Source organism: Galeopterus variegatus, unplaced genomic scaffold (genome assembly GCF_000696425.1).
Source record: "Galeopterus variegatus unplaced genomic scaffold, G_variegatus-3.0.2 Scaffold62, whole genome shotgun sequence".
NCBI classification, from domain to species: domain Eukaryota; kingdom Metazoa; phylum Chordata; class Mammalia; order Dermoptera; family Cynocephalidae; genus Galeopterus; species Galeopterus variegatus.
The window spans coordinates 860,400-886,320 of NW_007726173.1; the positions used below are offsets into that span (position 1 = coordinate 860,400).

General features: G+C 62.8%; 1 protein-coding gene across 1 annotated transcript in view; it reads left to right on the forward strand.

Moving 5' to 3' along the window:
- Positions 1 to 25,527, forward strand: part of ASPG (asparaginase) — a 26,476-nt gene extending 949 nt beyond the window's left edge. The window contains 20 exon segments of the mRNA XM_008576697.1: positions 5 to 45; positions 4,456 to 4,472; positions 4,722 to 4,830; positions 5,623 to 5,734; positions 7,764 to 7,806; positions 7,809 to 7,888; positions 9,789 to 9,895; positions 10,849 to 10,973; positions 15,451 to 15,569; positions 16,640 to 16,816; positions 16,963 to 17,078; positions 17,564 to 17,611; positions 17,613 to 17,673; positions 18,989 to 19,084; positions 19,373 to 19,548; positions 22,138 to 22,224; positions 24,245 to 24,288; positions 24,291 to 24,343; positions 24,701 to 24,787; positions 25,438 to 25,527. Coding sequence (XP_008574919.1) covers positions 5 to 45; positions 4,456 to 4,472; positions 4,722 to 4,830; positions 5,623 to 5,734; positions 7,764 to 7,806; positions 7,809 to 7,888; positions 9,789 to 9,895; positions 10,849 to 10,973; positions 15,451 to 15,569; positions 16,640 to 16,816; positions 16,963 to 17,078; positions 17,564 to 17,611; positions 17,613 to 17,673; positions 18,989 to 19,084; positions 19,373 to 19,548; positions 22,138 to 22,224; positions 24,245 to 24,288; positions 24,291 to 24,343; positions 24,701 to 24,787; positions 25,438 to 25,527 — 1,788 coding nt within the window.
- The last annotated feature ends 394 nt before the right edge of the window (positions 25,528 to 25,921 follow it).

The following is a 25,921-nucleotide window of genomic DNA, read 5'->3' on the forward strand; positions in this document are numbered from 1 at the left end:
GGAGCGGCGGCTGCTGGCCGTCTACACCGGCGGCAGCATCGGCATGCGGAGCCTCCCGCCTTGGCCGCGACTCGGAGCCTCAGGCCCTTCACCTGTGCCGCGGCGGAGTCAGTGAGAACCGCGTCTGGAAGCGGCTCAGCTGTGCGGCCCGGAGTGGGGTGGGCTGGGGGTCGTTCCCGTCTGTCTCGGCTTTTCCGAGGTCCCCCCCACCCCCTAAGAAGCCCCCTCGTGGCCGAGGTGGCTTCCCTGCCCTGGAAGCGAGGAGGGAGGACGCCCCGGAAGGACCTCACCTCGATGGCTGCTCCGTGCCAGCGCCCTGGGTACTCGGGGACACAGCCCGTGCGTGTGCCGTAGCTGGCAGCCCTCAGGGCGAAGCACCTAGAGCCCTGGAATGTGCGGCTGGGTGGGGCCCCCAGAGCATCTGTCTGTCCCTGCTTCCCTGGACAGACAAGCCAGTGGGAAGGCACTAGGGGGATGCTGAGGACCCCTTGCCAGGGACAGCGGAGAGGCTGCAACATGCCCCGCCCGTTCTCTGACCTCCCTGTGGTCACAAACCCCCTTGGGCCCTGGCTGGGCATAGATCACCTAGGACAGCCAACACTCGGACACCTTTGGGTCCTGTGCGTTAATGTGTGTGCAGGAGGTGGCTTCGGGGACTCGCAGCGTTTTGTTTTCTCTGCCCCTCTGCGCTGGTCACACGAGTGACTGTGCCCAGCTGGGCTCTGTCCACATGGGTGTACAGGCCTGGCCCCTGCATTTCTGAAAGAGGCTGTGAGGTCTCTTCAAACAAGAACCTTCGACGCTGGAAAGATGGGCCCGGGGTGGGGCGTGGACGTTCAGACAGGATAAAGTCTTCTCGGGTGCCTAGGAGCGTGCTCTGGCCTGGGTCTTTAGGCTCCGGTGAGAGACCGAGGTTGGCGGGCATCTGTCCGTGCTCTGAAGCCCCTTTCTCGGTGTGGCCTTCACCCTACCTGGTGAGCTCAGAGCAGCCAGCCAGTCCCAGCCACAAAGACGTTGGTCCTCCAGCCCTGGTGGAGGCACAGACTCTGTTGTCACAGGAGGCAGCTCCCAGGGCAGCAGCTCCGCTCACCTGACCAGCTGCTACCCGAAGGAACCGGTGGCTCAGCCACAAGCCTTCGTGTGACCTGCGGTCAGCCCTGCTGGGCTGCAGACCCTTCTCTCTTCAGAAAGGCCGAGGGAACACATGGGTTTGTTTGGCCCCCAGGGGGTGAAGGAGGAAGAGACATGAGACCTGGGAGGGGGATGACACCCACACATGGAGCAGCAACGGGGCTGGGGTGCCAGGGCCGCTGGAGACCAGGGAGGCCCCTCAGGCCTGCTCCCGTGTTTGCATGTGTGACCAGCGGTCAGTTGTTCTCCAGGAACTTGGAAATTGTGCCTGGGAACCGTGATGTTTTTTTGCCTAAAAACACGTGAATTGAAAAGGCTTGCAGGAAGGAGGGCAGCACCCGGGGCCAGGGAAGAAGAGCTTGGGGGCTGGGCTCTGCAGCCTCGGCAAGCCCCGGGCCTTTCCATGCCCGCTAAAGGGGATGTTGACCCGGTGTCTGCGGGCGCTGCCACCTGGAGTCCCGACTCTGACAGGCATCAGTGATTAACTCACTTGGCACTGCTCATGTGGGCTTGACCTCCCCACGAGGGGTGGTGACAGGGGAACAGTGGCTTCGACCAGAGCAAAGCTGTTTGGATTGTCACTGTTGTGACAGTTTCTGCGTCTGCTGGTGAACAGTGGCTGCAGGGCAGGGCGCACCACGTGTCACGGAGGGCAGAGGTGGATGGCGGCAGGGACAACCCCGGCCCATCCCTTCTCCGAGTTCAGCGAAGGTGTCACAAGTCAAGGAGTGTCAGGAATCCAAAAAACAGCCAGTAATCTCAAGTCCTAGCTCAGGCCAGCAGCAGCGGCCACGCTACATTCAGCTGAGGAACCCAAAGGCCTCCTGTGTCAGGCTGCGGCCCTGCCTGCTCGCCCCCCTGCCCGGAAGTCCCTCGTGATCCCAGCTCCTGGCCTGCATGGCAGGGAGACCAGAGCTGTGGGGCCAGGTGGCTGACAGTGAGTCCCTGCCTGCTGGCCGTGGTGGGTCAGTGGCTGAGCCTCATCCATTGGGGTGATGCCCATGGCTGCTTGGTCACTGCAACATGGCATCTGCACTCTGGCCTGCACCTCCTGAATGTGGTTCCACACGTTCCCACATTCACATCCTAAGCCTGACTTGGGCAGTTCCAGGGGATCCGCTGGCTAGTGAGCAAACCCTCCCTTCCAGGTGAGCACGTTCAGCAGGGAGCTGAGAAGTTCCTGGGCCACCAGTGAACTCAGTTACCTGCCTGTGGGGCCCCAGGCAGGGGGCAGGTGGCTTGGGTTTTGCAGGGCCTGAAGCTTTTGGGGGGCCCTCATTAAGAAAAGTGATACAATTTACAAAATCAGTTAGCTTTGAATGAGGATATTTACTTAGAATGATAAAAGAAATCACAACAAATTACAAACTGTATAAGGCCAAGAATATTATGAAATCCAGAAGAATGTTTTTGTAAACATCCTCACCCTCGTTCATGGCTATTTCCCCACATTTTTTGGTGGCAGCTTTCCATGCTCTTGTTGCGTGATAACGTGGCTTGCACCGAGCTGTCCCCACCCCCAGGCCTACTGCTGTCCACCCAGGGGTCAGAGGCGGAGACTCCTGCCCCCACCGCCCCACCATGCCCCATGGGACAGGCAGAATCGTGGCCCCCAGAGATGTCCACGTCCTCACCCAGACCTGTGAACGCGTGACCTCACAGGGCAGAGGGACTCTGCAGATGTGACGAGGGTTACTGACTTTGAGATGGGAGGTTATCCTGGATTATCCGAATGGGCCCAATCCCATCACAGGAACCCTTACACATGGAGAACTTTCTTGGCTGGCTACAGAAAAGGAAGGCTGGGGAGATGAGGCCAGAGAGGTCTGGCTTTGAAGATGGAGCAAGGGGCCACGGCCTGGGAACATGGGGGACTCTGGAAGCTGAGAATGATCCCTGATGGACAGGCAGTGAGGAAACTTCAGTCCTGCACCCCTTGGAACTGAATTCTGCCAACCCCTCGAGCAAGCTTGGACAGATTCTCCCCCAGAACTTCCAGTAAGGAATGCAGCCCTGCTGACACCTAAGCCGGACCCCTCACCTCCAGATCTGGGAGATAAAAGGGGGTGCTGTTTTATTGCTGAGCTCATGGTCATTTATTATGTGGCAATAGGAAACTGATCTGACCAGCAGAGGCAAAGGCTGGGGACCACATTGATGCCCAGAACTGGCCACTGACTGGTCCCGAAGGTCTTATGAGTTTGTTGAGGATGCTTCTCTCGGGGGGACCCTGCTGTCCTTGCTGCTGTGTCCTGGTGCCCAGGCTCGTGAGAGATGCTCAATAGAACATTGACAAGGGGTGAATGTGCTGAGAGGTTAGCCAACGTGTCCAAGGTCACAGAGCTAGTAGGAGGCAGTGTGGGACAAAGGCCAGGACTTGGATCGAGAGCTCTTTCTGGGAGCCTTTGCTGAGGGGTTGTTCGTTGTTCAGGAAACGTGACTTTTTGAGGGTTTTCTTAGGACAGGGTGCCATTTCTGCTCAGTGCCCTCTTAGATGCATGTTTCTGAGCTTCAGAGCCTGCAGGCAGGTGGCAGAGCTGCTGCTGGTGGGGCCAACCTAATGGCTGGGGGAGCGGGGGCAGGGGACCTGAGCTGGACTCTGGGGGAGTCACACATGGTCATAACCTCTGTGTTTTAGTCAGTTTTGTGTTGCTATAACAGAACTACCTGAGACTGGGTAATTTATAAGGAAAAGAGGTTTATTTGGCTCACGATTCTGGGACAGCTGCATCTGGCAAGGGCCTCAGGCTGCTTCTACTCATGGCGGAGAGTGGCAGGCAGCCGGCGGGTACAAGCAGATCACATGGTGACAGGAAGCAAGAGAGAGAGAGAGAGAGAAGGTGCCAAGGTCTTTTTAAGCAACGAGCTCTCGCGGGAACTAATAGAGCAAGAACTCACTCATTTATTCCCCCTCCCCCAGGGAGAGCATGAATCCATTCATGAGGGATCCACCCCCATGACTCAATCAGTTTCCAACACTGCCACATTGGGGATCAGATTTCCACATGAGTGTTGGAGGGGACAACACATCCAAACTCCATCACTCTGGGAGCTCGAGGGCCAGTGAGGGAGCATGTGGGAGGTCACTATGGCCTGGTTATCAGTGGGAGCTTCCTGGAGGTGGTGCCATGAGCTTGAAGCACCTGTGGGGTGAGAAGTGGGGGCAGGGCAGAAGGACTTTCAGGCAGAGCCAGCAACACATCCACAGGGTAGAACAGTGGAAGCATGTGGCAGAGTTGTGAGGGGACAGAGGCTGGAGGGGGCCAGGGACCCCTGAGTCTTAGTCCAGAGTATGGACGTATTTGGAGATGGGGGTGCACCCAGGCAGAGCTCGGGTGGCTGTCAAGGTGCAAGACAGGAGTAGGCTTGGCTGCAGAGGAGGCGGCCATGGCTTCCAAACGGGATGGCCATCCATCCTCTGGAGGATCCTTGTGGCAGCTGTAGCCTTGTCCTCCCACGCAGCCCAGCCCTGGTCCCACCCCCCGCCCAGGGCCTGGCCCCCAGCAAGGGAGGAAGGGGGTGTGTGGCTGTGGCAGCTGGCTATGGCTGCTGGCCCCTGACCCCACACTCCACCTGGACTGTGCCTGCAGTGCTCGTCCCTGGGAGGGGTCTGGCTGCTGTCTTGAGGACACTGCCCATGTTCCACGACGAGAAGCAGGCCTGGGCATGTGGACTCCCCGAGGACACACTGGTGCTGCAGTGAGTGTGGGCCCTCTGGGGGTCCTGGGCAGGGGCGTGACTGCTGGCTGTTCTGGGGGCCCATGTGGCAGCCTCTGGGTCCGAGGGGCAGGCTCTGGTTTCTCAGCACTTTCATGCGAGTTGTTTACACAAGGCCATCCTTACTTTCCCGGGGCTTTAGAGCTGACCAATGGCCGCCTTCCACTGGAGCCTGAGCCTCCTGCCACCTGGGAGGAGGGCAGGGCCTGTGGACTGCAGGTGGGCCTGGTCCCATCTGTCCTCCCCCAACCCCATGCCGCCTGAGTCCCTGCTAATGTGAACTGGGACAGAGGTAGCAGCCTTAAGCAAGCATGAGGAGGGTGCCCTGTCTAGGGACCGGGCCCATCCAGAGAGTCTGGCTGGCCCAGGTTCCTCATCCTCCCCAGCACGGGGGCTCTGGTCCCAGCTGCCTGGAGCCCTTTGCAGCTGGGAGGCTGAGCTGGGGGTGGCCCTTGAGGTTCACCTTCCCGCAAGCGGCCTCCTCCCAGCATCGTGGGCTGGTCCCAGCCTCCTGCTCAGAGCTGGTGTGGGAAGGTGACACTGTTCGGGAACAGCCTGTCCTGGCCCATGTCTTGGCATCCTCTTGGGGACCACGGCCCCTGCCCCTGGGGACTACAGGTGGAGGGGAGGCAGGGCCTGTGCTCAGGATGCTGAGAGCTTGCCCATGCCCAGAGCCCACGACATGCAGGGGGCTCCAGGTGGACTAGAGAGCAGCAGAGGTGGAAGCAGGAGGTGGGGCAGTATAGGAGCTGGCTGTTCTGGCCCCCACTGCAGCCCCACCAGCCCCGATCAGAGGGTCATCTGCAGGGTGCTGGAGTGCCACCCCCTCTTTGACTCCAGTGACATGACCATCAATGAGTGGGTTCAGATAGCCCAGACCATAGAGGTAGTGGGGCTGGGGGCGTGGGTGGGGCAGGGGAGCATGGTGGGGCTGGGGGCATGGGCTTGGCTAGCAGGAATGGGTGAGGCTGAGGCATGGGCAGGGTGTGGGCGGGGCTAGGGGCTGGGCGGGACCACGCTGCAGAAGCACTTTGGAGCAGGTGAGTAGAGTGGGTCTGTGGTAGGGTTGGCTTGCCCAGCCTGAGGCCTGGGAGCATCTGGGAATGATGGCTTCAGGGAAGGGCTGTGTCCTCGGGTCGCCCCCCAGATGCAAGGCTCTGAGGTCCTTTCCCCCTTTCTAGCAGAGCATGGGCATTGCAGGCCAGGTCCACTTTCCTGATGAGGAAACGGCTGGACAGCTGTCCTGGTTTGTGTGTACAATTGGCTTGTCCCAGTTAGTATGTGGGGTGGTTTCCCGAGACTGGCAAGCTCCACATGCTTGGCCCACACCCAGGTCCCCTGCCCCAGTTGCAGTCTTGGTGGATTTAGGACTGCAGAACCACAGAACCCCTGTGAGGGTCTCGAGTGTGGACCCCTTACCCTGCAAGCAGAGCGGGGGCCCCACCCCCGCCCCAAGCTTTTCTCCTTCATTCTCCCCCACAGCCACCATGACGGCCGCAGCCCCCCGTGCAAGCCGGGTCTTGCTCCCCTGTTACCTCAACTGCCTCCCGTGGGCGGGGGGCTCTCCCATCCCGTCCAGTCCCAGTTCCCACCTGCATCCCTTAAGAACCCCTGCTCCCCTCAGTGGGATCTTTCAGGATCTCCCTTCCCAGCAGCCAAGCGCACCAGCTCCACCCAGCCACGTGCTCTTCTCCTGCCTGGGGGAGAACAGCTTCCTGGGCCTCCCCAACCCCCTCTCCTTCCCCTACCCCCTGCCCCATGAGCTTCCTGGGATAGTGTGCGACCCTGGGTTTGTTTCCTGTGTCCTGGGATGGGCCCACCAAGGGCACATCTGGCCCGGGCCATGGTGGTCCAGGGCAGTCTCCCCTGTTTGTGGCTGGCAGTGCCCACTGGGCCAGGCCCGACTGCTTCCTGAGGCCCGGTATAGTGCCCTGCAGTCCTTGCTGCAGGGTCCTGCCACCTGCCACCTTACAAAAGCCTTCTCAGCCCGGTTGGCTCTGCCTGAGGCCATGCTCCAAGTGGCCAGCAGAGGGCGCCGCTCCCCACCATAGTCCCTCCGTGCAGTTGCCAGGCCAACCAGGCTTCGTCTTTTAAGGGACCGTGAGGGAAGGCCCTCTCCAAGGGGCCTGGGCGTCGTGTGGGGCCCTTGGCATTCAGAACTGTGCCTCTGCAGCCGCATCCTGGGCCAGCTGCCCTCTGAGGCACAGCCTCACCGCCCTCCAGGAGGTGGTGGCCAGGGGATATCCCTGCATGGCCAGCCTTGTCCTGCTGCACTGGCCAGCATGCCCGGGAGGGCTTCTAGCTTTTGCCCTACCTGGAAGGCCCTTCCCCCGTGGGCTCCCAGCAAGTGGCTGTGCCTTGACCTTGCAGGTGTTCTGCCTTGTGCCCACTGTGTGTGTCCTGCAGGTGGCAGGAGCCTCCCACTGGACTGCAAGGCTGCTCACCTCCCAGGCTGCCTGCTGCCCTTGAGGCAATGGGCGCTCATCAGGGGCTCTCTCGGAGCCATGGGCTGAGTTCTGGCGTGGCCCGCGGGCTGAGCAGCCTCACTGGGCATCCCTGTCTGTGGTGCCGGGCGGGGGGACGCTGGCTGGGAGTCTGCGGGGCGTTCCTCTCCTCTGGGAATGTCCAAAGGCCCCTCAGGCCTACGTCCACTCATGCTCTGAGCGAGGCACAGAGCTGCAGGCTCACCCGAGAGGGCCTGGGACAGCGGCAGGGGCTGGCCTTCTGGAGGAGGCCTTCTGGGCCTGTAGGGGACAGGGTCCCACCAGCGCCTCCCCGAGTCCGTTCTCTGCATCCGGGCGATCTTCTTTCCTTTCCTGGTGGTGGAGGGAACAGGCTGCCAGCCCAGCCCCGGTGCGCCCCGTCGAGGAGGAGGCTGCCCCGAGCCCCGGCGCCTCCTGCGGCAGCATTGCGAGCGCCACTGCGAGCGCCATGGCGGCTTCGCGGCCGTCCTTGGCACCACGCCATGGCCTTCGCCGCCTCGGTACTCTCCTTCCTGCTCGGAACCTTGCACGAGACTGCCACCCTCACCGGAGCCCAGGTAGCCTCGGGGCCCAGGCTTCTCGCGGTGAGGGATGCCTGAGGCCACAGGGCCAGTCGGTGCGGCGGGGGCCGAGGCGGGACCCCGGTCTTCTCGCTGAGTCCAGCAGCTCCCCGAGGCAGCTCCTGCTGCGCCTGTGCCGGCTGCGGCTCCTGGACGCTCCGGTCCTGCCCAGGTGCCAGCACTGCCATCCGCTGGGGTCGGGGCCCACGGCCTGCCGACCGCCTCGTTGAACTGCGAGGCCCCGGGAGCTGCCAGAGCCCGGCCCCGACTCAGCCCTGGCAGCGTCCTTTCCTCTTCTCTGTGATGGGCCTCACGTCTGCTGCCCACAGCGACCGCCTGACTCAGCACAGTGGCTGTGCCCGGGGCAGGTGCCCGGGGAGGCCCGGTCATCTCCCCGCCTTGTCCCTTTCTTTATTCTTCCTGCTGTGGTTTCCACTGATGCCATCCTCAGGGACCCTGGCACATGACACTCCCTCCTCTCTCTCACCCTAACCTGCCTGCAGCTAATGGAATGTTCTAGAACACTGCTGGACTTAAGGGGAGGTGGCAGGGAAGGTCTGGACCCCCATCAGGGCCCACTGGAGGTTGACTCGGGATCCCTATTGCCCATGGGTGTCTTCACAAGTGCAAACCCCAGTGGCCATTGGGGCCAGTCCTACCCCAGCCCCTGGAGGTCCCTCCTGATGGGGCAGAGGCCAGGGTCTTTGTGTGGGAAGCCAGTACCTGTGTCCTCTCAGACACAACGTTGTGGAAGCTCCAGAAAGCTCCAGGGACGCACTCTTGCCAGGTCTGCCAGTGCTGTGCCCAGGCTGCTTGCCCGGCGGGTCTCCCTGGTCCCCCAGAGGGTCTTGCGGTGGGATGGCCCCACTCAGGGCCCACTGCACACACCTGCCGTCTGTGGAGCACCTCCTGCTCCGGCCTCCCTTCCCCACACCAGTCCCTCGTCTCGGAGCTCATGTAAGATGGCCAGAGCTGGGCCTGACTCTCCTCTTCCAGACCCTCCTGAGCCCTGGGGAAGCGGGACGCATTAGTGGCGTGTTTAGGAGCACTGCAGGCCCCAGGAGTTTCCACATGTGTGATCTTCTAATACTCACTTGGCCTGTAGTGAAGTATCCATATCCCTGTTACACCCAAGGGGAAACTGAGGCTCATAGGCCAGGGGCTCTCACACCATCATAGACCATGTGAGGGGCAGACCTGGGGGGAGGACCCATGACTGCCACCCCAGGCCAGAACTCTGCCTCCAGAGGCTCTGCACTGACCATTGCCCTGCTGGCCACTCCCCGGCTGCCCCTCCTGAAGACCCTGGCCCCTGCACACTCACAGCAGCCCTGCCCATTGCACCCTCCTGGCTAGGGGTGGTGGGGAGCTGGGCACTGCCCTCCACAGTCAACAGAGGCAGCTGAGAGACACAGCTGGACTGTGTCTGGGCATTGCTTAGGAAGTTTCTTTCCACTGCAGCCCACCCACCCATCCCCCTTGGGCCACCCTCTGCCCAGTCCTCCATCCCACTAGGGTAGTGAGGAAGCTTCACTGGGCAGCCACGTGGTCCCAGAGCAGAGGCCAGTGATGTGTTCCTCCCAGTGTGGGGACAGGTGGCACTTGGCACTCAGACCTGCTGGGGGAGCAGAGTGGGGGCGCTGAGGCCCTGGGTGCAAGTGGCATCTTGGCGGGGAGCACTGCTGTTGGCCTTGGAGGCGGGCTGGCTGCCCACCTGCTCTGAGTGGCTGCGTCTCCCACGCCGCCCCCTGCCCACCCACGCCTGCCCCAGCCCTGCTCTCGCCCAGATCCCCGCGTGGGGGCTCCTTGGCTCAGCCTGAGGGGTTTGCCTGGAGAGCTGAGCTAGATCCTCCTGTGCTTCCCGGACCTGAGCCCCTGCCTGCGGCCTGTCCCCCAGGTGCCCATCCATACCTTGTGGAACGATGGCTGTGACAACCTGCTGGGGGCTCTGCTCATGGCCGCCCAGTACATGATCCCAGAGGTACCTGGCCCGGCCTCTGCAGGGTAGGCGGGGGGGCTTGGTTGCGTGGGTCAAGGGTGGAGCAGTGGGTGGCAGAGCCTGTGTGCTCCCGAGGAGTCCAGATGGGGCACAGCCACTGTCCCAGACCTGGGAAATTCAGAAAGCAGAAGGAAACAGTCATCCCAGCCTTGCTCCTCAGTCATTAATAGTTGGGAGTAATTTCTTCCAGATTTTATGGTACACGCGTACATTTGTATTTATAGATTCGTAGTAAGTTTCTATAAAAATAGATGGCACCCAACTGAGCTTTGACTCGGTTGTTGTCCCCTTCACCACCTCTCCCTGTTTCGTGTGGAGTCGTGGGAAGACGTTCACAAAGACTCCCTCCCCCACCACACCAGGGACAGGAGCAGAGCCCGCTTCATCCCCGGGGCAGGGGCTTTACCAACCGCAACATTTTCAGGCCCTGTCTTGCTGCCCAAGTCTCACACCAGTCCCTCCTCGGGACAGCTCCTGAGCAGCCCAGAGCCTGGGGGCAGGGACTAGAGCCGCCACCCCGGCTTCCAGGCTGGGCTTACAGGGACTCGTGCTGGCTGTGGGGAGGGGTCTCCGGAATCACTGCGCTCTCTGCACCTTTGGGCTGAGTTCACCAGGGGCTCCCTGAGAAGCAGGGTGCGGGCGGTGGGCAGGTGGAGGGGAGGTGAGCGTGGCGCCCTCATGACACCTGCCACCCGTATACCCTGTGCCCGTGTCTCCCTAGCCCCTTGCAGGCTCTGGATTTGCCTGTAGGTGGGTGGCAGGGCAGGAAGGGGTCTGGGAAGAGTAGTTGTCTGCAGCGCCTACTGCTAGGAGGGTCTCTGCCTGCAATGGGTGGGTTTACAGTCCACCCTGCCCTGGATCTGGGCGATCCTGCTGATGTCAGGGAGGAAGTTGGAGGGTGGCCGGGGCCCCAGACAGGCCTGTCCCAGTTCTGAGCTGCCACCCCTCCTTCCCGCAGGTGTCTGTTCTTTCAGAATCAGCTGTTTCAGGGCAACCAGGTGACCAAGGTGGATGCCCAGAGGTTCGCGGCCTTCTGCTCCCTCAACCTGACCCCTCCTGCCACCCTGGGCGCTGATGTCACAAGTAAGCCAAGCCTGATAGCAGGGCTAGCTGGCTGCGGAGCCAGTGCCAATGCCCTGCCTGTGGCACCTACAGGAGGTTGTACGTGGGGCTTCAGTGGCCGGGGTGGGGGGTCCCCCTCAATTGGGAGAGGCAGCGCAGCACTTGGTGCTGCCCTGGGCGGTGAAGAAGCCAGAGGTCGGCTTGGAGAGGGTGGGCCAGGTGGGCTGCATTGCTGGGGAAGTGGGAGGCCTCAGCAGATCACTGCAGGCTCCGAGCTGGGGGCCTGCAGGAGAGGTTTGGGGGATCCGTCCCTTGTGCATTCTGCCTAGGTGTTCCTCTCAGCAACTGTCTCTGGCTCTGCTACACACCTCACCCTCTCTGGGACATGGCTCCTGCAGTGTAACCTCGTCCCTGTCCTCTGGGCCTGGCAGACAGCCCAGCCATCCTTGTGGGGCTGACCCATGTCTCAAGCTGCCCCTGGGGAGGCTGTACCCCCCTTACCCTGGCTATAGGAGTGGCCTCGGACCTTGTGATCAGGGACCGGTGCCCTGGGCAGGCTTTGTGGCGGCTCGGGGCACCCTCATGGCCCCCAGGAGAGCTGCTCCCAGGACCACTGTCTCTCCATCCGGATGTGCTGTTTACGCTGCTAAGGGACTCCGCCTTCCTGGACTCTGGGCCAGCTGTCTCGTGGCCTCTCCCCGGCCCCCATCCCACTCCAGGTCCCCGGCAGGCTCCCACCCAGCCTGGACACCCCTTCCTGGGACAGGCAGGAGCATCTGCCCTCTCCTCCTATGAGGTGGGTTCTTGGAGTGGCCTTGCTGTCTGCCCTGGGCCCCAGTGTTTAAGGGGCAGCCCCCAAACTTGCCCTGTGTTTCATTGCTCCCTGACCGAGGTGGGGGCCAAGGCACTGGGGCGTCTGTCCCCAGGGACCTGCTCCCAGGGAAGCCTGCCTTTGGGGGGGTTTTGGGGCCTTGCTGCCTCGCCAGGGGCTGGGCTCTCTGCACGGCAGGGCGGGGCCGCTTGTTCCAAACCCAAGCGGCTGGTCTCGTTTGCCTGCATGACTGTGCCGCGTCCCAGCCCTTCAGAAGACCGGAGGTGCCCCCTCGCCCACGTCGGGCTTCTGTCTGGGCCTGAGCCACAGTCGGGCATGTGGGTGGGCACACAGTGTCGCTGGGGGCTGGGAAGGGGCAGTTCCTTGGGAATCCCCTGGTGCAGCAGGCGTTGCCCCCGCCCCTTATTTTAAGGAGGAGCAGATCCTCCCAGAGTGGGTGATGGATTGTGGGCAGCCAGGGCCTTGACCTGTTGGGGGCTTCTGGAGGGTTCCCAAATCAGAGCAGGGAGCCTGAGGAGCTCCAGCATGACAGGCGGGGGAAGCTGGAAAGGGCCAGCAGGGCCAGGGCGTCCCTGGAGCACCCAGCAGAGGGCGGCTGTGCTGGCGGGGCTGTCCGTGGAAACAGATGGAGGCTGCGGGCTCTCCCCAGATGAGTGGACCAGCCGCGTGACTCTGAAAGTCCCCAGTACCCTTGGATCCCAAGAGAAGACACATATCGGAATCCAGGCATGGCGGCAGGTGGGAACTTGCTGGCTGCCTCCCATGGCCCCACAGCCCCACAGCAGGACAGGACAGGAGAAAACAAAGTTCTGTCCCAACACCTGGTTCTGTGGGAGGGAAACTGAGGCAGAGAGCGGCAGGGTCACACAGGGAGGTGTTAGCTCAGCCCTGAGTCTTGACTCATCTTCTTGGGCTCTCACCTTGCATCTGTCTTCCACCCACTGCTCACCCGAGCCCCTTCCAGGGAGTGTAAGGCCTAGGACACATCAGCGTGTCCAACGTGTGCAGCACTCCCAGGACTCTGGGGGCCGGGCAGGGGTCCACTTGCTCACTGAGGGCTAGAGCAGTCCAAGAGGCTTTTTGGAGGAGGTGGCACGTAAGCTGGTGCCGGTGGTGGTCTGGCTTGCTTGCCCGTGCCGGGGAAAGGAGGAGCGACATGGAGGTGTAGGTGGCTGCCCTCAGGCCCGGCTCCCCGTGGGGACTGAGTCACACCTTATCTGGGGCTCAGGAGTGAGCACACCAGTGGGCACACCCCTCCCAGCAGAGTATGGAGGACTTCACTCCGGATTGTAGGGCCTCTGCCAGGACCACATGTCCGCAGGGGGCACAGGACCTAGGGGAGAAGGTGCTTGTGGCGCTTGTCTCAGGCCTGGGACCGGCAGAGCAGCTTTCTCGCCGCAGAGCCAAAGGTGGCCTCGAGGGGAGGTGGCCCCCTGTCCCCAGCCCGGCCGTTTGTTTCCCTTGTGTGCGGGAATGTGGGAACCTGCGCCCCGCCTGTGCTGCCTGATGTCAGGCTGCCAGGCTGGTTCTGGCACCTGCTGTTGAGAAACCTCACGTTCTGCCCAGGGTGTGTCTGCTGGGGCCCCTGGGCATGGGGCTGTGGGGGCCAAATGAGGGCCCCGCATCCATCAGTGCAGATCCCTGCCCTCCTGAAAGCCAGCTGTGGATAGCACCCGGGCTGGGCCTTTCTTTGGGTTTTTACTTCCCCTATGGGAAGCCAGGGCAGCTGGGCTGGGCCATCACAGAATTATAGGCAGGGCCTTGGTGCCCAGAGGCTGCCAGCCACAGTTGGCATGGCACTGAGGCAGGGGTGCATGGGGACTGTGGGTCCTGCTGGGCCTGTCCCCTCCTGTGTGTACGGGGCACGTGTGCCATAGCCCTGGCTCTGGCCTGCCCTGCCGGAGCAGAGGAAGGTGGGGAAGGGGACGCTGCTGGGGAATCAGGCCACCTGGGCTCCTGCTGGCCCATCTGCTCACTGGCTGTGGGCCCCGCTGCCGCACAGACAGGCCAGAGCTGCCCTCAGGCTCTGCTGCGTCCAGCTCCGAGGCTGGGGACCACACACTCAGGCTCCTGTGCCCACTTCCCTTGTCTGTGAAGCAGGGTGACCAGAGCCTCTGCTATGGGGTTGTTAGGGGTTGGGCCAGTCACCTCGCCTGGTCACAGGCCCCGTCCTCTCTCCCTGCACTCTGAAAGTGCTGTCCCTGGCTGCAGCAGGCCCTGGGGGGCAGTGGGGACATGGGATTCCAGGGAGATGCTCCCACAAGCTCTCAGGAGGCGATGGGCTGACCTCTTTGTCTGTGTAACCCCCTCCACGCTGCAGCTGTAACTTCGGGTTCCCCCCACCGCATTATCTGCTTGCCCAGCTGAGACCCAAGTCCCTGAATTAAAGGACATCTTGCACTGCCATTGTGTGGGGCTGATTGATGCTGCAGGTGTGGGGGAGGCAGGAGGATGAGACTCTCTGCCTGGGGATCCCGCCGCCTCCCCCTCCCATCCGCAGCACGCCCATGTCTCCCATGCCCTCTGCTGGCGTGTGTCTGGAATGCTCTTCTGTGTATTATTCCGTGTGAATTGCACTGGCAGGAACAGCAGGCAGCATATGGGCTCCCATCCCCCTGTGGGTAGGAGGAAGAGCCTGGGGGGGTCCTTGGGCCCCATTCTCATCCCGGTGCTGTGGCATCTCAGACAAGTCCCTTCCCTTCTCTGGGCCTCGGTTTCCCAGAGCTGGACTAGAGGGTCTCCATGGTGTCTGCTACCCCAGCACGGGATAGGCTCGGCTCAGGGCTGCCACGCCCCAGGGGGCTGCGGGAACGGGGCTGTGTCCTCAGCACTGGGCTCCTTGGGTGAGCGGGAAGGTGGGAGATGGCTGGCGGCTTGCAGACCCTCGGTCAGGCCGACCCTCCAGGGAGATCCTCTGCAGGGCTGGATTCAAGGGGCACCGACCCCAAATATCTGCCCCTCTCCACTCTCCACAGGGCTGGAAATCCACTGTTCCCCACCCTGGGTATGGGGAGGGGGTGATGGGCACTTTAGGCCTCTAGGATTTGGGGGCGAATTGGATGAGGCTTTCTTTCTCCAACGGTGAGGGGTCCAGAAGACTCATTGACTGATTCGCTCATTCATTGACTTGATGGGCAGCGGGCACCGTAGGTGATCAGAGGGTGCTGCCCCGACTTCTGGGACCCAGCACAACAGGCTGCATGTGGTTCCCCAGCTGTGTGCCACACCTGCCACACCTGTCATCCCTCCTAGCCTTTGCACGTGCTGGATGCTGATCCCCCTTCCCTGGACATTCCTGTGCAGCCTGCAGGCTCAGCCAGGCCTCCATCTCTGCAAGGTCCTCTTGCCCCCTCACCTGGCCAGCCAAGACCCCCACCCTGGGGCCCTGTCGCCATCGTCACCTGTGTCACCTGTCACTAGTCCATGGTTCTCTCTCACTGGGCCATAAGCACCTTCTCCCCCAGGTCCTGTGCCTCCCTGCAGAGCCTGGCACAGGCCAGAGTGAGGCCAGGGTAGGAGGATCTGCCTTCAGGAAGGGTGGATGTGGGGAGACTGGCAATGTCTGAAAATGTCAGGGGGGCTGCACAGAGGGTCGGGGGCCTGGGCTGGGGTCTCTGCTGCAGGTGGCCCACGGCTCTCACACTCAACCCCTTTGTGTCGTCACAGTCAATTGGGAGCTGGTGCGGAAGGTTGACAGGGAGGACTGGCTGGTGGTGCACAGCAGCACGGAGCATGACGTGGGCCTGCTGCGCCTCTACCCTGGGATCCCCGCCTCCCTGGGAGGGGCTGCCCTGGCCCACCCTGCAGCTGCTGCCCCTGAGCCAGCCCTCCACAGCTCCTACATGCGTCCCCCCATGGCCTGTGAGTGTGTTCTCTGCAGCTCTAACACCGCCCATGGCTCCCCAGTGCCTCACCTGCTGCTTGTGACTGTGCTGTCTGCAGTTCCCATGGCCCCATGGCTCCTGGGTGCCCACACAAGCTAGTGCAGACCCCACTTGGAGCAAGGCATCTGCAGTGTGGCCCCCCTGCTGCACTTCCGCGTTGCATCACCCCAGGCCCACCTGAGGCCCAGGCACGCAGAAACTGACAATATAACCACTGAGGGAAGCCCCTCCACCCTCACATCTGAGGCTGAGCCCTTCCTGGGTGAAATTTGGCCTGTGTGAAGTGTCACGAGGACATGCACGCCTTTCCCTGCTTTGGAGCCCAATCACCTTATCTGGGACATAGGCTTGTCTGTGCAGACGCTGGTGGAGACATGGTCCCTCGGGGGCTGACTGGGGAGGCTCCAGGACTCCGCTTTTTCTTGTCACTAATTTTGGCCAGTCCTCTGCTTCCTGCCATTGGCCCCTTGCCACCAGTTGTCAGTGTGGTGGTTCCCTGTGGTCTGAGTGGAGCTCTCCAGCCTCTCAGGATGTGGGCAGAGCTGGTGCCTGACAGGGATCCCTATCTGTGTCCCTAATTACCCCTGATGCAATCTCACTCAGAGCATCCCCTGCTGTGGGTCAGATGGGGCAGAGCTGCCACCTGGTCAGGGCCTCTGGTGGCCTTTCTTCCTCTCCTGTCTTCTCTGATGTGTTCCACAGTGTTCTGAGTCCTGCTGCGCCAGGCCTTAACACTGTACAGGAAATGTCCCTTTGGGAGGACGTGGTGGGGAGCAGCCCCCTCACGTGGTCTGCTGGGAGCCCAGGTGTCTGGGGCATAGCAGGTGCCTGGCTACTTCTGGCTTGGGCCCCTCTCCCTGGGACCGTGCCGGGAAGGCCCATAGCAAGCTTTGTTGGTCTCAATTGCTGGAGCAGGAAGCAAAGGCCCTCCCCGTCCCACCTGCAGCCCACCCACCGCCCTGCAGGTTCAGACCTTCCTGCAGCCCCCCCTGAAGCGCGTGGTCATGGAGACCTTCGGCTTACGGAATGGGCCCGCCAAGCCGGACCTGCTGCAGGAGCTGTGGGCAGCGGCAGAGTGCGGCCTGGTCATTGTCAACCGCACCCACTGCCTTCAGGGGTCTGTGACCTCGGACTATGCAGCCAGCATGGTAGGGGCAGGGGAAAAAAAGCCTTGAGAGGAAGGGGGCTCTGACCCCACGTCCTACTGGCTGAGGGGCATGTTGGGGCATGGAAACCCCAGGCTGGGGGGCTGTGGGTAAGCGGCTCCTTCCCACCACATGCCCCTTCCTCGCAGGCCATGGTGGGAGCCGGCATCGTCTCTGGCTTCGACATGATGTCGGAGGCTGCCCTGGCCAAGCTGTCATACGTGCTAGGCTGGCCAGGGCTGAGCCCGGATGACAGGAAGGAGGTGTGTGGGAGGGCATGCCTGGGGTGTCACAGAGTGAGAGTGGGGCCCAGTGCAGGTGTCTGAGGGTGCTGTAGAAGGGGCAGGAATGTGGGGCTCCCCACAGTGGGGCCTGCGCTCACCCCACCCCTTGCCCGACCCTAAGCCAGGCACTGCCTGTCCTCAGGCTCTCTCTGGGGAGCTCGGGTCCTGGCACAGGCTGAGGCTCGCCAAACCATTCCCAGGTTGTCCACCCCTGCTTCCACCCCTCCAAGGTGGGGCTCGGACATGGCGACCCCAGGCCCTCAAGCTGCCAGCCCCTGGGGCTGGGCAGAGGCCGTTGCTGCTTTGGGGGACCATGAGCTAGTAGGGCCAGAGGGTAGGGGCACCCTTTTGTGGGGACCTGGCCTTGATCACAGGTGAGTTACAGGCCCAGGGCAGGCTGTCACCCATGCCCGGGTGCCTGGCCCCTTGGGCCTCTCAGTCCGGCCTTCAGTGTTCTCCTCCCCAGGCTGCTGGCCAAGGACCTTCTGGGGGAGATGACGCCACGCATGGTGGACAAGCGCTGGTCCTGGCTGCAGCTGCAGGGTCACCTGGCTTCTCAGTTTGAGTGGCAGCCAAGTACTGGCCGATGGGGGCAGGGGTGGCACGGGGGCCTGAGAGGCAGGGCAGGGCCAGGCACCCACTCGGTTGCCATGGGATGTGCCAAGCATGGCTCAGTCCTAGGGCCTAGGAAGGTTTGGGGTCCATGGCGGGAGGGTTCGCAGGGTTTGTGAGAAAGGGCCAGGGCGATTTAGTGGAGCCTTTCCAGCGTGTAGTCGGTGGTCACACAGTGGGGGCAGCTTGTCTGGGCTGCTGTCTCTGGCTGTCTGTGCAGGCCCCTGGTGCAGGGGTTGCCTCAGGAGTTGGGGAAGCTTGAACAAGATGGGACGCCACCTGTCCAGGATGCTTGGGGGTCTCCCAGGTGCTCAGCACCAGGGGCTCCAGGCCGCACACCTGCACCTGGAGATGTGGCCCAGCCTTCAAGCCCCCCTTTCCTTCACAGCTGGGGGTCTAGACCTGGGAAGGGTGGGGCAGCTGAGGAGCTGCCTCAAGGCCTCGGGTCTGTGGGGGTGATAGGGGCCTCCCTGCACCCGACAACATGTCCACGATGGCCAAGCGTGGGAGCACAGCAGGTGACAGAGAGCGTTGCTTTGGGTCCAGCCGCAGGTCCCATGTACCTCAGTTTCTCCTCTGCAGGGACAGGCCTGTCTTGGTGAGCTGTGGTGGTGTTAACTACCACTTGCTGGGGGTGGGTGATGGTCAGATGAAAGGGCTGAGGTGTGCAGCCTGTTATTAGAGTGGCTGCATGGGCCCTTTCTGCCTTGGGGCTGCCAGCCCGCCCATGGTGGCTTGGTGATCAGGCTGGGCTGTGGGTGCGGGGTGCAGTCCCTGAGCTGTGACCTCGGCCTTCTGGCATCTCGGTGAACTTCTGGACAACCAGGTGCTGGGGGCAGGTGGCCCTTCTGGGAACATGCAGACTTGTGGAGCAGGGCCCTTCTCTCCAGGGACAGGGCCTGGTACCCCGTCCCACGCTTCCGCAAAGGGTGACTTATGATTCCAGCCCTGACTGTAGGGAACACAGATAGGAAATCAACCCTAGAGGGCGGTGGCAGAGCCGAGTCACAGAGCCAGTGAAGATGGAGCCAGGGGATGGCCTTGTGTCCTAGCCTCTGCTCCCAGGGAGCGGGGATCCTAGGTGGGTCTCTGGAGGGGATAATGACATGTGAACCCAAGGCCTTTGGATCTGGCGATTGAAGCCCTTTCTCCCCACGTGTGGGGGATGGCAGGGTTCACACAGTAACCGGGCCACTAGTTCTGCTCTGCCCTTTCCCTTGGGGGTGCTGGGGACTGTAGAGTGAGGCCTGGGTCCCAGGCTTCTGCCATCCCCACTCAGCAGGCCAGTGCTGTGCACGACGCCCTGACACCCAGTCTGGCCTGTGCCGCGGCCCATGCCGGTGACCGGGAGGCTCTGCAAGTGCTTGTGGAGCTGGTGAGCTGGCCCCCTACCCTCAGGGACCAGCCTTAGCCATGCCAGGCCTGCTGTGGCCAGGACGGCCTTCATCGGGTCCCGCTAACCCCACTCAGCCCTCGTTCACCAGGCGAGGCAGCAGTGCTGTCCTGCCAGCTGGTGGGTCTCACTGCAGCTTGGGGGTGGGCACCCTGGCTGTGCCAGCCCATCCTCAGGGGTGTACCCTAACCCTTCCTGTCCCCTCTCCATGGCCTACCTGGCCCTGCCCAGCCCTCCATTAGGAGGTCAGGTGCCCTTGTGTCACTCCAGGGCAGCGACCTGAGCCTGGAGGACTTCAGTGGTCAAACCCTGCTGCACATGGCCGCCCAGGGGGGCCACGCCAGGGTGGTCACCATGCTGCTGCGGAGAGGTGTAGATGTGAACGCCCGTGACAAGGATGGCCTCAGCCCGCTGCTGCTGGCCATGAGGGGCAGATACTTGGGCAGGCGGGGCACAGAGAGGGCTGCTGGCTTGCCTGTGGTCACGCAGCCTCCCCGGGCAGAGCTGGGTGGGGCCGAGGACACCTGCTTTCTGGAGCCGTGCCTGCTCAGAGGGCTTCATGGAGGAGGTGGCCTCCCAGCTGAGCCAGGTAGGCCCATTAAGACCTTGGCACAGAGTTTCTAGAAAAGAAAAACTCTATGGACAAAGCCAGAGGGAGTCTTGGGTGTTCCCCAAGTCATCTATGTACACCTGTGGGCTGCAGGGGTGGGGGTGGGCAAGGGGAGAAGCCACAGGCTCCGCGCCGGCTGAGGCAGGTGCAGAGCAGGCTCCACAGTGGCAGACATGGGGCTGGGACAGGCACAGGTGCCCTTGAGGGCAGGCTCAGCCTGCATAGTGTGGGAGGACCCCCACCCGGCCCCACCCAAAAAACCCTGGCTTCTTAAAGGCAGGGCCCCAGCCTGGGGGATGGTATGTGTGTGGGGTGCCCTGCTGGGGGTGGGGTACCCTGAGGCCCTGGGCCAGCTGGGATGGGGTACAGCTGGTGTGGGCACTTGAGGTCTGGTCTTCAGAAGGAGGGGAGCACAGGACGCTGAGCAGAGAGAGCCAGAAGCTGGGGTCACACGGAGGCCTCTGCAGGGGTTTCCACACCTGAGCCTCGATTTCCTCACCTGCAATGTGCACAAGCGTGCGTGTGTGTGTGTGTGTGTGTGTGTGTGTGTGTGTGTGTCAGGGTGGGGGGGTCCACCTTGCTGGGTGGCAGTGCGGGGGTCCATGTTAAAGGAAAATATTCACAAGCAGGTGGTCACTGGCAAGGAGGCTGGGGACACAGCCCAGGGGACACAGGCCTTGCCTGGGCAGCTGGGCCTTCCTGCCTCTCAGCCAGGCCCGCTGACCCCTCTCCCTGGGGTGGGACCTGGGCAGCCAGCAACGAGGCCTAAGGAGTGGGTTTTAAGGCTTGAGGACACCCCAGGGCCCCCTGGTGGGGTGGGGGTGGCTCCTTTTCCCCCAGAGGCCTGGCCGGGTAATGGGGCCACCACATGCCCACTCCTGGCATCTCTCCAAGTGCTGGGCCTGGCCTGCCTCTGGCAGTTGAAACTGGGCACGAGGTGGGCAGGGTGTGGTAGAGACTCGATCCCCCCCATTCTAGGGGTCTTATATTCCCACAGGTACTGGCTTTCCAAGGTGGGGTGGGGCACACTGTGCGGCCCCTACTGGGCCTCTCTCCGCATTTCCCCGTCCCAGAGGCCAGAGCAGCCCAGACGTGCAGTGTGTGCGTGGATACGCATGTGAGCGTGTGTCTGGCATCAGCGTGTGCATGTCCTCCACGAGGCTCACTGTCGCCCTAACCCCGCCTCCCACGGGAACGCCCTGCTCACCTGTCTGATGCGCTGGCCCGGCCCTCCCCTCCCTGGCTCCGCCCAGGATTGCCCCCCCCGGGGGGGGGCACGTGGCTTGCAGGACCCTGAGTTATGTTGGGAAGGGGGTGCTCATGAGCCCCATGGAGAGAGGCCGAGGGCGTCGGAGCCTGGGGTCTCCAGATTGCCGTGTCCGGTCCTGATGTCCCTCCCTAGCTGTGAGCCCTGGGGCGGCTGTGTCGCCCTGTGTGAATGGTACTGGGCTGATGGGGGGGACCTTCTCCAGGCTCCCAGGAGGACTGAGGGATGCTCCGAACAGGACTGGCCGTGGACGGGAGGCTGAAGGGCTTGAGGGCGTGCCCAGGCACCCAGGCTCGGGTGATCTGGCTGGAGATTCCGGACTGGGTGTCCTTGGGCGTGGGCGGGTAGTGTGGAGATGAGCTCACCTGGCCCCACCCCTTGTCCCCGCCCAATGCCCTCCGGGCTGTTGCAACCCCCCCAACCGGTCTCCTGGCCTCACTCCCTGCCAGGCTCCCTGAGGCTGCCCATCCAGCCCTGCTGCGTCCTGAGTGGCACTGGCCATCCGGCCCACCCCAGAGGGATCTAGAGGGCTCCAGAGGACTCTGCCGGGTGTGGGGGAGGCCTGGCGACCCTCTCAGCTCTTGCCCCTCTCTGCTCCCAGGCTCCCTAAAAGCGGGGTGACTATGTACTTCCCGGTGCACCCCGACACTTTGCACGGGGAGGGGCACAGCTGGCGATTGTGGCGCCATCCCTTCGCTGTGCAGCCTGGGGCCTTTGCGCATTCTCTTCCTTGGCCTTTCTGGAGCCTCCGCCCCCATCCCCAGCAGACAGCTTGGCAAGCGATGCCGCCTCTGGAAACCACTCTGGGCCCCCAGCCCTGGCATCCTGGGCCAGCCTAACTCCATGGTTTACCTTTGTCTGCTGGTGCCTCATCCCCACCTCACCCCCTGGGGCAGATTCATGGCCAGATTGACTCAGTTGCCCCAGCCCCAGGCCCAGGCTTGGTCTGAGATGTCCTGGGAAGGTGCTCTGGACAAATGGTGGGACACCAAGATGGCATCAGCGGGGCCTGGCAAAAGGTTGGAGGGATTGGCTTTGTCTGGGACCAGGGCTGTGGGTCCTGGACAGGACATCAGGCTCTCTTGGTGTCCGAGCAGAGGCAGAGGCTGTGCACGGGCCGGGCTGGGGTGGACAGTCAGCCGCTCTTTCTCATGGCAGGCATCTGGGTGTCACTGGGCTGCTTTGGGCAGCCAGGGCCCGCTTGTGCCCCCAGGAGCTGGAGGACGCAGGGACGGAGCTGTGCGGGTGAGGGTGGCCAGAGCATCTGCGCTTCAGGGGACATGGGGACAGGGCTAGAGGAAGGGAAGCTAGGCCTGCTGGGAGCGACAGGTCAGCTGAGGTGTGGGGCTCCAGAGAGGGAAGAGCCCACCCTGCACTTGGTGTGTACCAGCTTGGCCAACGGGAAGAGGGGTTTGCCCTGACCACGTTACATGGGGGTCGTTCCGGGCGAGAGAGCTGCCCAGCAAAGGTGTGTGCGTGCACATGCGTGTACATGTGGCTGCACGTGTGTGCATATGCGTGTATGTGTGTTCATGTATGGTGGGCTTAAGGAGAGCTGTGTGGGTCGGGTGGGAGAGGGGCTGGGCTGTGGGCCGGGGGTGGGGGTGAGCTCTGCAGCCCCGCCCTTCCTCAGTCCCCCGGCAGCTAGAACAGCTACCCACCCCCGCCCCTCCTGTGCCCACCCTGCATGGGCAGGTCCGAGGGCTGTGGAGTGACCTCGGTGGGGAGTCGATGGGAGAGGCAGAGGCAGGAAAAGACCTGGGCCAGAGCAGGTGGGTAGCTGGTGGGGGTTACTGGAAGTGCCTTGGGTCTGTCCCCCTGTAAGTTGGGAGCCCCCCAGGCCTGGGGAGTGGGTGATGATGGTGGAACTTCAAGGTGACTGGCTGGGAGGTGGACGCTCGGCAAGAAGAGGACCCTGAAGCTCTGGTTCCTTGTCCCCACCCCCAAGCTTGGCACCAGCAAGACTTCACTTGGCCCTGGAGACCACCAGTCCTCTATATAGGGGGTGGGGGACAGACCTCACTGGCCCGCTGCCTCAGCCCCTTCTGCTCCGATCTTTGGCGTCCCATGGGGGGACAAGTGCTGCTTGCTAATCCATCCCCTGCCCTTCTCAGCAATGAGGGGGATGAGGTGGGCGTGCAGAGGTGGTGGGAAAGGGTGGAGGACCCTGAAGGGAGGGGCTTGGGCTGACCCTGCGGGACCAGCCCACAGCCACTGGATTTCTGGGGTATCTTGGTCCAGGGCTGCAGCCCAGGTAGAACTTGGCTCTACAACAAGATAGGGAAGATGAGGCAGTAGCCAGGTCCCCAGGAGCTGGGACTAAGACCATCATCTGGGACTCTGGAAGTGGGCTCAGCCAACCTGAGCTACTTGGCTGGACTTGGGGTGTGGGAGGGGGGCCCCTCAGCCAGGCCTTCTGTGGGTGAATGTGTGGGGGGTGGGTCTCTTCTCCCCAGGCAGGCCCTTGCTGGAGGCATGGGGACAGGGGCGGGAGGGGCCGGAGGTGCCATCTAGTGTGATTCAACCCAGAGCTTGCCCCATGCTGCTGTGGGGGCTGCGGCTGATGCTTCCTGCCTAGGAGCGGCTCACTAGGGGCCCTCTGGATGAGGGGACACTGTCCCTGGCCCTTGCCCCACTGCCAACACAGCTGGCAGTGGGGCTTTCCTCTGCCGTGTCCCAGCCTTGCCCCAACCTGGCCTCCCGGGGTGAGGAGTGGCTCTTTCCAGGAGGGGTGGGAGGGTGAGGAGGATGCTGGGGCTAGCCTGAGAGGTGCTCTACACGGCCCCCAACCTTCTTCTCCAGGGCAGGTGGGCCCCCGACTCCTCTCCCAGCCAGGCAGCCCCCTGGGGTCCAGGGCCAGCCTCCACCTGGGGCGCCTCCTGTGTCCGGTTGCTTCAAACTTTCCCTCTGCCCCTGTGGGCCCCACCCCAGGGAGAGCTGTGTTGTGAAATGTGAAACTGGCACGGGGCGGGAGGGGTGTGTGTGCATCCTCGTGCATATGTGCGCACGTGTGTGTGCTCATGCATGCGTGTGCACTCCCTTGACCTGACCTGAGTCACAGTCACGCCCACTGGGTGAAACCAGACTGCAGGCCGCCCGCTGGCCCCCAGCGACTCCTGCCCCAGGGCTGGGCCCTGCTGGGTCAGCTGTTTGGACCTAGCTTTGTAAAAGCGCCCAGGGCACCCCATCGGGGGGAGGGCGGGCAGATGGGCAGATGGATGGGTGCCCAGCAGGCCCTGACGGCTCCCCCTCCACCCCCTCCCAGGCTGGCATCCAGGGCAGACAGCAAAGGCCTGCGGGCCTGGTGGCAGGCGGGGCCAACCTGGGGCAGCCGGGCTATGATGGGCGCCATGCCCTGCACATCGTGAGTGCCCCCACCTCCACGCCCTGTCCCAAGACTGCCACCTCCAAGAAGGCTGCCCTGACGGTTTTACCAGCTCCCCCTCCGCTGCCCCTCCCCGAGTGCCCAATTCCCAGGAGCGGGAAATGCCTGGCTTTCCTGGTGGACGGGCTTCACCTGCAGGAGCCCTGGGGAGCCATCCCTCTTCCCCATCATCGCAGGCCCCTCTCTGGAGCGAGGAGCAGACACACTGGGGGTCCCATGTGGGTGCGCAGGAAGGGCGGGGGTGGGGGAGGGCACTCTGTTGTGTGAGGGTTGCTGGGGGCCAGGCTGCTGGTCTGTGTCCCTGAGGCAGTGCCTCCCCATGTGCTTCCTCCACAGGCAGAAGCAGCTGGGAACCTGGAAGTGGTGGCCCTCTGCAGAGTCTTGAGGGTGGGGTCAGTGCCCAAGCCCCAAGCCCCAGGCCCAGTAAGTCCCTATCGTGGATGGGGTGACAGTGCCCCCGCCATAAATTCCCAGCCTCGTGGCTGGATTCTGGCTTGGAGAGTGTGTCTCAGAGCCAGTTCTGGGGACAGAGCCCAAAGAGGCTGGTGGGTCAAACTCGGGGGGGGGTCTGCTGAGCCCGTCCTGCGGACCACTGTGTGACACATTATTTAGGGATGGGGGAGGGAGACGGGAGTAGTCAGGCAGAGCTTCCTGAAGACTAAGACCTCCTGCTTTCTGTCCAGTCAGGCTGCCCATGAGGAGGGGCCCCAGCCATGGCTCCAGGTCCCTCTAGCATGCCCTGCCCACCCCGTTCCGTCCTGCCCCCTAGGACCCACCATGCTGAGGGCTCCTTCCTGCCTGTCTCCCAGGCCAGGCCCCCAGCTAACACCCCTATTCTCCACTTTATTATCTGGTCCTCCTGTGGAATCTCAAGGCTGGCTGGGTATGTGCAGGTCCTTGGGTTCCCCCACCCCCGAGAAAGGCTGGGCCCCAGACGGGGTGCCTGGGCATGACTCTGCCCGGCCTCCATACATTACCCGGGCCTCCACATGTTCTCAGGAGGGAGGTCCCAGGAAGCCTCCCATTTTTAGGAAGTGCTGTCTGGTGTCTAACCTGAAGCCGTCCTGCTGCAGCAAGACATCTCGGGCACTCACCCCCGGCTCTCTGACTGGATGTGCCTCTACACTGGGACTGCCTCCAGTCTGTTTCACGACAAAGCTTAAAGGTCTTTGTTGGGCAGAATGGCAATAAAGTCCTCTGGGGACTGCTGCCTCCCTGGGTCCCCAAAGCCTGGCTCCGAGTGGGTCTGGCTGGGTCCTGGGACTGTGGGTATGTGTGTGGGGAGCCGGGCCCCAGGCTCTGGGGCAAAGGGTGGTGTCTTCAACATCCTGGGGGTGAGGGGATTGCTGAGCCAATCCTGCCTGTGGCTGCCGAGTGTGGGTGTAAGCAGGCCAGGGCTGCAAGCCGGTGGCACAGGGGAGGTGACTCTGGGCAGCTGTCCCTCCTCTCCTAGCTGCCCCTCTCCCCTCCCTGCCTCCTCCAGACCACCTCTGTCCCATCGCCTTACATGTCCTTCTCATTGTTGAGCTTGAAGTCACCTCCTCCAGGCAGTCCCCC